Source organism: Pelophylax lessonae (genome assembly GCF_965119305.1).
Source record: "Pelophylax lessonae genome assembly, chromosome: 2".
NCBI lineage: Eukaryota > Metazoa > Chordata > Amphibia > Anura > Ranidae > Pelophylax > Pelophylax lessonae.
Genome location: NC_138769.1, coordinates 632,976,171 through 632,986,754, shown reverse-complemented (window position 1 = coordinate 632,986,754; position 10,584 = coordinate 632,976,171). Strand labels below are relative to the sequence as shown.

The 10,584-nt window shown below is 38.2% G+C and overlaps 1 protein-coding gene across 3 annotated transcripts in view; it reads right to left on the bottom strand.

Annotated features, from left to right (window-relative positions):
* Window positions 1-2,794: 2,794 nt before the first annotated feature.
* Window positions 2,795-10,584, bottom strand: part of MTUS2 (microtubule associated scaffold protein 2) — a 991,417-nt gene continuing 983,627 nt past the window's right edge. For all 3 annotated transcript variants that reach the window (XM_082247669.1, XM_082247668.1, XM_082247670.1), the window contains one exon: window positions 2,795-3,895. In XM_082247669.1, the coding sequence (XP_082103795.1) occupies window positions 3,685-3,895 (211 nt within the window). In that variant the 3' untranslated portion in view covers window positions 2,795-3,684. The remainder of the gene's footprint in view (window positions 3,896-10,584) is intronic.

Genomic DNA, 10,584 nt, shown 5'->3' with positions numbered 1-10,584 from the left:
TTAAAGTACTAAAATGAATATGTAACGTTATAAAAGACAGCGCTACCAGGAATGTGAATAAATAAATGATGCAATCCTTAAATAAATAATACAAAATAATCCAATTCATAAATATCAAAATATATAAAGTGCACTAGTGATATAGAATAAATATATATATATCAATAAATAAATATAAAGGTGCAATATATCAAAGATGATTGCAGTGCTAAAGTGAAACGGTGCTTTGATAACGCCCATTGTAGGCGGGCGAAACGCATCGACGTACTTCCTGGCGGATGGCAAACCACACAACGTCACTTCCTTATCCCGTGGAACGCATGCCGGCAGCGCTCCTGGAAGTGGACGCACTGTATGTTCTATGTGGTTTTTACAACGCTGTTACAACATGTACTTTTGTGAGTAGTTTTTAAAGATATTAATTTAAATAAATATTTTGCGGGCTTCGATATGTCTGGCTCCTTCCCTTCCTTTCCGAGTGCCTGACTGAGAGGAGGCTATTACTAAAGGTTGGAGGCTTGCTTTGGAGATTTGCTGACCCATCCATCCCCATGGGCTATTTTGGAGAACCACTGCTCTTTGCGGCTTGATTATCCTTATTATCTGGTGAGTGGATCCCCAAAAGGGTCGTTTGGAGCATTTTATTCACTGCGTGGAGCACTTCAAGCACTTTTTGTCCAGCACTTTATTTGATATTTTCAGTGAACTAATAATTTTGTTTGGACTGCACTTTATCTAGCACCGTTTCACTTTAGCACTGCAATCATCTTTGATATATTGCACCTTTTATATTTATTAATTGATTTATATATTTAGTCTATATCACTAGTGCACTTTATACATTTTGATATTTATGAATAGGATTATTTTTTATTATTTATTAAGGTTTGCACAATTTATTTATTCACATGCCTGGTAGCGCTGTCTTTTATAATGTTACATTCTGTCTTGGTTTTTACCTAAGTGAGCAGCAGCTGCAGGTAGCACTGGTTTATATATTATTTTAGCGTGGGTTTTAATTTTAATATTTTTACACACTAAAATGAATATGCAAACATTTTCAGCAGAAATTATTCTAAAGCTAGTCAAGTACCTCTAACAATTACTTGCTAGTCAACCAATTTTTGGTGTACTTATGGGCTGCTGTTGTTGATCAAAGGTTGACAAATATCCTCTTGAATGTCAATCAGGATGCAAAATCTGAAAGATATGGTTATAAGAGGTGCTTGTTTGTAGTTTTCCCAACATTGCTTTTACTGACTATTATAATCCATCTCCGGAAATGCTCAACTCCCTTACAACCCCACCCAACCACAAGGGTTTTTTTTTTTTTTTTTTTTTAATACTTTTTTTAGTACCATTTTTGATCACCTTTAAGTCTGTCACCCTAATCCCCAACAAACCCTGCTTCTAGATGTAGCAATCAAGTGATTCAATGCTGCAGTCAGGGCCAGCATTACCCAATCACCCCTTGTGATGCTGCTGCAATCTTCTGGATCTTATGAGATTCCTACCATAGCCAATAAGTGTCTATGTCACCTAGACAGTGAAGCACTTAGGGCTCTGCTGGGTAAAATATACAACACCTGGGACCTGGATTTAGGTATTTTGGCTTTTACATACGTAAGTAATTAGTTAGGAGGGAGTGGTGCGGGATTATTGAGTCTAGCTTTAAAAGATATGGTTATTTGATGCAGGTTCTGAGCACCAACAGATCTGGTCACCACCTACGCTAAAACATTTCTCAGAGTGGGCTACAAACAACTAAAACCTGTGACCTATTAGGGTATAGAATGTTAGCCTGGCCACTGACTTTAGAAAGTGCTTTGATCATACTGGACACAGCTTTTAACAACTTCATAGTGTTTGGTACCCTATGCATGGGGTCAGTAGAACAGTACACTCAAACATTTTTACATTGGGTGTTCATTTCTGTACACACATTGTGAACATAAACTTCACACAATTTGGGGGCCAAAAGGACAATGAGTAGTGACTCTAAAAACACACGTATCTTGTATTCTTCAACAAGATCTACCCATCTATGACAGTGCTTTGATTGTGTATGTAAGATGTGAATGGGATGTGTAGATTTGTATACTTTAGTCCTATGACTTAGTGTAGCTTTTGGGTAGCTGTCTGTAGGCTGATTCTCTAATTGGCTTCAGTATTTCCAGGGCTCTGCTAATGAGGTCTCCATACCTGAGATCCCAGCTCCTCCTATATATCCTTGTAACTAAAAGGGAGGGGAAATCCAGGGATACTAGAAGCCGACTGGATACTCAAGCCATAATAAGAGTCCACCCCTTGAAATATATCACTAACTTAAACTAATATTACTATTACTTTGAATTTCTTCTTTCTCATCCTCTAATGTGCATCAAGCAATGTTCTTCTCAATGTATTGCAGACTAGGAGGTTTCCTCCCAACTCCAGTGAAATCACTTATGCAGCATCTTTATCACAGTGGAAGAGGTGAATATATATATGAGCAAATCTAATGAGACATGGCTGAATAAACGACAATTACAAAACTTACACTCTACTTCCGTTCTGCTTTACACAAAAGAACTCACCATAAGGTGATTTACATTCCAAAATAAATATCTCTATCTTCTAATTACCTCCAAGTTATAAAATTGCACAGAATCGCAATCAAAACAAATTGAAAATTAGGTGCTTTTTCGCAGGCAGATTCCTATAGACATTTGTGTGTTACAAAATATACAAAAAAGAGCTATCATGAAAAGGGTATTTCCTTACACAAACAAAATATGGAAGATTCAGAAGCATCTAGAAATAACACAATAATGAATTTAAATCCAACATAACTGGGTCCAAGTCAATGGAAACAGAAATCTTTTTTTTTTTTTTAACGCTGTTATCGTTGTAAAAGTGAAGGCCTTTTATGTACATCTTTAGAGGTCTGGCTTTTGTGGCTCTTGGTTGAGAAGCAGCTTAGTACCCTCTGGTGGCCATGTCATGAAAACTTACAAAAAAAGTCAAGTCCAAAAGTAGACAACTGATGGCCTCTACAGAAGCCACTCACAGGAAATGAAAAAGCTTGACATGCGAGCAAAGCATTGAATTATTGCGTAGGCAGCATTGTCCAGTATTAACTTGCTAGAGCTGGTGATTGTGTTGTTCTGTCTGGAAGGCGATTTTCTTCTTATACATATGTATAGATCAGTTTTATTTCCTTACAACAAGCAGTAAAAACAGAGTGGACACAAATGTCCCAGTCAGGTAGAAGACATAGGCACAGGTTAGAAAATTGCTGCTTAAACAGATCAGCGGCACAATTAAAAAAACAAAAAAAAACAAAAAACATATAAAAGAGAAAGACAAGCTCTCGTTCATATATACACAGATAAGCATATTTAAGTACAAGTAAACCTGTAAAGTGTGTGCAATTATGTATACAATAAATATTTTGTATATAGAATCCCAGCATATTGGACTGTATGTAACCTGAAATATTGATGTGGCTTCTCCGTTTTATGTGATTGTAGTGGACTGTTTTTTGTTTCCTTGGCTTCTAGTTTATAATCAAAAAGTGAAGGGCCTTTCTCTCTCCAATGTATAGTAAGGTACACTGGTTTCTGCTTGCAGTCACACTCGGCTTACTGCAAGAGGATTGGGACATCAGGATGTAAAGCTTGCCACTTATTGAATGTTATTGTGTCATCTCTGAGCAGAGCTGATTTTAGAGGGCGATAAAGGACTAGAAGAAGATGAACGGTTTATAGGCGATGATGGGTTTTTAATGGGGCTCATGGACTCAGCAGTCTGCAGCTTCCAAACCAGTTCCTCATTGGTGCGGCTTAGTCTTTTCTTTTCCTTGCTCTCTTTCTCAACACTCTCATGCAGGTTGGCGTTTTCCACTGACAGTTGCCTATTAGTAAAATGCCATTGTAGAAAATTGATTTAGAAAAGTTTAGAATCAATCAGGCATAAAAGAACTCAAGTTATTACATAAAGAGGAGTGATATGCAAAAAAATCAAGCAGCTAAATACACATCTGAAATACATAATCTGTGTGTAAGCTGTTTTAGCTTCCAAAATCATGTAACCCCAATTTCAAAAAAGGTGTGTAAAATCTATATAAAAACAGAATGAAAAGATTTGCAAACCTCATGAACCCATATCTTATTCACAATAGAAAACATATCATTTAAAATGAGAAATTTTTTAGAGAGGAAAAAAAAGGAATTTTGAAACTGATGGCAACAACACATCTCAAAAAAAGTAGAGACAGGGCCATGCTTACCACAGTGTAGCATCCCCTTTTCCTTTAACAACCCTCTTTAAATGTCTATCAACTGAGACCAGTTACTGGAGTTTTGGGAGAGGAATGCAGTCCCATTCTTGTCTGACATAGGATTCTACCAACAAAGCATATATACTGTAATCCAAAATATGACAGCGGCAAAAAACTGTGACAAAATATGAATAACACAATATCAAGACAAATGCAAATCAATGCAATTGAACAGAGGAACCACCCATGTGTATCAAACAAGTGTCCATCCAAGCCAGTGTTGTAAATCAGTCCAATTAAAAAGTGAACAATAAAGCAAAAAAATCCGGAACTCTTCGGTGAAAAGACAATATAATTATGGAAGGTGCAAACCGTGTGATTTAAAGTTCAGCGTCCCACCACCAGCTTAACTTCTTACCAAAGGGTTAAATAAAAAGGGCATAAAGCGATAACCCTGCTCCAGAGATCATGCAGCAAAGGAAAGTTCCAAGTGAATCAAGATGGCACTGCTCCCTAGATAGAGTGATTAAACTCTTACCAGAAGGGACATTAACCCCAGACACAGGGATGCTCCGGAGATGATGTTTCTAAACACAGTGGTAAAGGGAGTGATAATGAAGAAGAGAGCAGCGAAGAAGAATTAGAACCTACTTTTGCTTCTAACCGCCTTAAGCCTTTATCATCAAAAGATTACTTCCCCCAGCAAGGCTATCGGCAAAGACGATCCAATATAAGACTAAGAAAAGATTGCTGAGGAAAAGACATCTGAGATCATACCAGCGATCCACTACACAGTGATTTCGTGCTGGACAGGATCACAGGATTGTTCGAAGGCTTTAATTAATGTCCCTTCTGGTAAGAGTTTAATCACTCTATCTAGGGAGCAGTGCCATCTTGATTCACTTGGAACTTTCCTTTGCTGCCTGATCTCTGGAGCAGGGTTATCGCTTTATGCCCTTTTTATTTAACCCTTTGGTAAGAAGTTAAGCTGGTGGTGGGACGCTGAACTTTAAATCACGCGGTTTGCACCTTCCATAATTATATTGTCTTTTCACCGAAGAGTTCCGGATTTTTTTGCTTCATTGTTCACTTTTTAATTGGACTGATTTACAACACTGGCTTGGATGGACACTTGTTTGATACACATGGGTGGTTCCTCTGTTCAATTGCATTGATTTGCATTTGTCTTGATATTGTGTTATTCATATTTTGTCACAGTTTTTTGCCACTGTCATATTTTGGATCACAGTATATATGCTTTGTTGATATAATTGTTTTTTTGGGTTAGCGCACCGGATTTATACCTTTTCATCACATTAATTATCACTCTAAGGTAGCAGCACACCCTACTTTTATCAGCGCACTTTCTTTTTATATTTCATAGGATTCTACCTGCTCAACAGTAATGAGTCTTCTTTGTTGTATGTTTTATTTCAAGATGTGCCAAACATTTTCAGTTGGTGAAAGGTCTGGACTACAGGCAGGCCAGGTAAGCACCCGGATTCTTCTACTAAGTCATGCTGTTGTCAATGTCATAGATGCAGTATGCAGTCTATAAAAGTAATCCCTGTATCAAGAACCAGGGAAAAAAGTGTCTATTTCTATGACAATAATTATGACATATTTGGTAAAAGGATGTGATTTTATTAATTGCTTAGATAGCAAAACATTATCAATCCATTAAAATTGAGGGGTATTAAGATTACTCCCAGTGAGGAAAACACTCAAAATCACATGAACAGTGCATGACAAGCATGTCCACAATTACCAAAAACACAAGGTCATCATAAAACAAAAACGTCCAGACCCCAAGTTGCTCGCCACACAGTGTTCTATCACAGCAAATGGCCATATAAAGGTTGTCAATTAGATTAGTCAATGATAGTTCTCATGTGTGTGAATCCCTTGGGAGCTCGAGCTGGGGGATAAGAGAACCAACGTATATGGCATGATCTAGGTATCTAATAATGAATTCTTACTATGAGGGTGTTAGGATCCCCATTCAGGGGAATCTATGCCCTTATTGGCTGCTATATGGTTTATATTGTATGGCAGGAGATGAAGTACTGGTATCACTAGTGAAAAGCAATCCACCTGTTGACTGAGGGGAGGGGGTGGCGGAGAGGGTTGTCTGCAACAAGCACTTGCTGCTCTTGAAGCTTGAACACCTAATAGTCCAATTCTTCCAATACTGAATCTCCAAAGTCCATATGGATGTTATCATGCATAATGATGTAGGATAAAGGAAATGGACACTGCTGTACACACTTGATTGCAGGTTTTGACAGGGGATTATATGGCACCATATATGATGATTGTGGCCACATTGGCAACCCCTATAGCCATGCAATCACATAAATGCATTGCGTATGTCTATGACACACTGCAGATATCTTTTCACTGGAGCCTGGATTGCTAAGACTGGTAATCCTTGATATAATGAGCGATCAGAAAAGTAACCACATTCATTTAAAACAAGTCCAGTATCTGGATACAGCACCAGCACCAGCATCATGTATACTTTACCCCTTCTCAATGTATGCTGTCCGATATTCCTGGGGTTTTGGTCGGTTGATTGTTGTGGCTGGTTCATGGTGTATGGCCATTTAGGATTGGTGTCTGTTTAACCTTGATACTCAGTTGCCGATTTGTTCGTCCTTTCCCCTCAGCACGCCAACCCAGCGGGGATTCCATGAAATGGCGTGACACAAATGACGTCAACACATTTTGCAATACAGTTGCGTAGCATAGTCGCTTTGTAGCTTCGTCTGTTGAACTTATTTTTTGTTAATTGTGGGCATGCTTGTCATGCAGCGTCTATGTGATTTTAAGTGTTTTCCCTGTCGGGAGGGAATCTTGATACCCCTCAGTTTTAATTGATTGATAATGTTTTACTATCCAAGAAATTAATAAAATTGCACCCTTTTACCCAATATGTCATAATTATTGTCCTAGAAATAGCCACTTTTTTCCCTGGTTCTTGATACAGGGTTTACATTTTTCTGTATGCATTATGGCTATAATGACAACACTGCATTGGTGAGGCAATACTGTGCATATATCTTTGTAATTATCCTTTAAATACCCCACTATTTGTGTAGTATGCAGTCTAGCAGCATTGTCTTGCTGAAATATGCAAGGCCTTCCCTGAAAAAGACGTCATCCAGATAGGGGCATATGTTGCTATAAAACCTGAATATATCTGTCAGCATTGATGGTGCCTTTCCAGATGTGCAAGCTGCCCATTTAATATGCATTAATGCCCCCCCTCCCCAATGCCATCGGAAATGCAGGCTTTTGAACTGAGTATTTGTAACAAGCCGAAAAGGTCCTTCTCCTCTTTATTTCTGGTGGATGAGGAGCCCATGGTTGCCAAAAACAATGTCAAATTTATTTGTCCGACCAAAGAACATTTTCCACTTTGCAACAGTTCATTTTGAATGAGCTTTGGCCCAAAGAGCCTAGCTGTTTCTGGATCATGTTCAGATATGGCTTCTTCATTTCATGACAAAGCTTTACCCTTCATTTTTGGGTGGCACGGTAAGCAGTGTTCATCACAGAATCATGCCTGTTTTTAATGCAGTGTTGTCTGAGGGACGGAAGAGCACAGGCAGAATATTGCATTTTGGCCTTGTCCCTTGTAAAAGGAGATTTCTTCAGATTATTTTGATGATATTATGTACTGTAGATGATTATATATTTAAATTCTTTGCAAAGTTACTTGGAGGAATATTATTCTGAAATGAGGCCATTAGTGCTTGGTGGTGCTGCTCCAGGCTGAGGTCTGGGGTCCTGTTGGCACTCAGGATAGTAGGGATGCCAGCGTAAGAAAAACTTATGCAGTGAGCAATGAACATTGAAGCATAAGACTGCTGCTCGTCATAGCCATTCCCAGTATGGCAGGCTGGGGCTTTCACATGTACACAACCATACCAGGATCGGCTATGGTGAGCAGCAGTCTTATGCTTATTATTCTGATTGTTGGATGCAGCTTTTCCAGATTTGAGAACGTCTGCCCATCTTTACTTCTAAGACACTCTGACTTTCTAAGATGCTCTTTTAATACCCAATCATGTTACTGACCTGTTGCGAATTAACTTAGTTGCAAAATGTTGTTCCAGCTCTCCCTTGTTAGTACCAATTACTTTTTGTTGCCCTTTTCCAACTGTTTTGAGACGTGTTTCTGCCATCAATTTCAAAATGACTTTTCTTCTTCTTTTTTTTTTTTAATGATATATTGTCTTAGTTTAAACATTTGATATGATTTTCTTTTTTCTATTGTGAACAAAATATGGGTTTATGACATTTGTAAATCATTGTATTCTATTAATACATAGATTTTACACAGCATTCCAACTTTTTTTTGGAATTGGGCTGTGATTCTGTTTAACCACTCTGAAGATTCACCCACCCCTACCAGACAGCAATTTAAGTCTCTGATTTCACTTTTGTCTACTGCAGTTTATTACAGCTCATTCCAGGAGCAGCTGCAGCCCACGCATGAGGTCATCACCCTGCTCTCTCCTCCAATCAGTAAGGGTTCCTTCACACCATATTGTGTGAAATGACCCTTGATATAAGGTGCATTACTGCAACACACAGTAGATATGCACCCTCAACACACATCTATGTGCTGCAGGAGCTAAGCCCTGCTCTGTTCCTTTCACCAATTTACCATTAAAATAAGGTACACCATATTTCTAAGACATTTATTGTGCCAAATTGCCTTGGAAATGCCTGATTATCAGCCTTGAGGTTTTGGCTCTGCCACTGTCATGTACAACTTGTAAAATATATGGAAAACGTTTGTGCTTGTCCCAAACTTACAAATGTGTAATAAAAATGATGAATGTAACAAATGTCCAAATAGAATACAGGGCAGGTCAAATTTAAATATTGTGTCCACATAAAACTAAAGTATTCAAGTACACAGTTTAACACATTCACTACGATCCCGCCCAAAGAAAGAAAGTGTCAAGGATAGTCAGTGTTGTAGTACTACTACTAAGAAAATAATGAGAAAACTGGCAAAGAGAATCAGTGAATTGAACATGTGTACAATATAAGGTGAGTATAAAGGAACCGTAGTGTATCAGCCCAACAAAGACACTAAAGGCCTGCAGTTATGGGTTATAGAAAAAGTTCAGGTAATTTCGAGGGGAGGTAATCCTAAAAAGTAATGTAAAAAATGTTTGACCATAAAATTACTTAAAACCCCCCGAACATTACATTTTTACTGAAAGCAGAGGCCCTGTCGAATAAACAGATAGTAGATGTTTATCAAATGCACATTTTTAGGAAAAAAATATAATAAAATGAATTTTAGCACAAACACATGCAATATAAAACCCATTTTTTTCAAAAATATTAAATATGGAGTTAAATTGAGTAAATAGATACCAAAATGTCAAGTCTTAAAATTGCGTGCACCAGTGAGATCGCAAAAAAACGATGGTACCCAAAAATTTCCATAAACAACTATTTAAAAGCATTTTCTGCGTTTACGTTTAGAGGTAACTGTGGGATATGGGGCTAGAATTATTACTCTCACTCTGACGTTTGCCGTGATACCTCACACGTGTGGTGCAATCACAGTTTACATACACATGCACACCCTGTTCCACGTTTGTGCTTTAAGGTGTGTGCAGGGCAAGAAGGGTTATGGTTAATATACTTGTTTTTTTAAATACATTTTTATTCATGTATTTTTTTTTTTTTTTTTTTACATTTTCATTATTTAATTAAATTTTTTTTTTTTAAACTTCATTGCTATCACAAGAGGGTTAACAAACCCTTATTTGATAGCATCGGGCAGGTGACAAGCGGCTCTTTATGGAACGATTGGGGGGTCTGTTAGTTCCCAGTGTTTCCCTTGCTCACCAAAGCAGATAACAAAACATAGATTGTGCTTGGTTAGCTGGGTCCTTGGCTTTAACAGCCAGGGAATGCCAGCAGTAAAAATTGATAAAATCATTGTCGCTTTTGGCCTCATTTACTGCAGAGGAGATAAAGGAACAGATTTTCCTCCCGATGGCCATCCTGAAGCCCTCCAATGAGGTCCTGGGCTCCTGGACAGAACAGGAGAGCTCAGTAACCATGGATGGGGGATGAGGTGCTGGTGGGGGTTAAACTGCACCGCTTGCACCATAAAAGTGATCAGACAGCTATACAGCCACCCGGACCACTTCTACTTTTTAGCTAGGAGGCTCAAGCAGAGCAGGAGCTTATGACAGCTGTTGTTTTTCTTTTATGAATCTAAATGTGGCACTTGTTTACTGTGTGTACTGGCACATTAAAAGCATTAGGCTGTGTTGAACATCTAA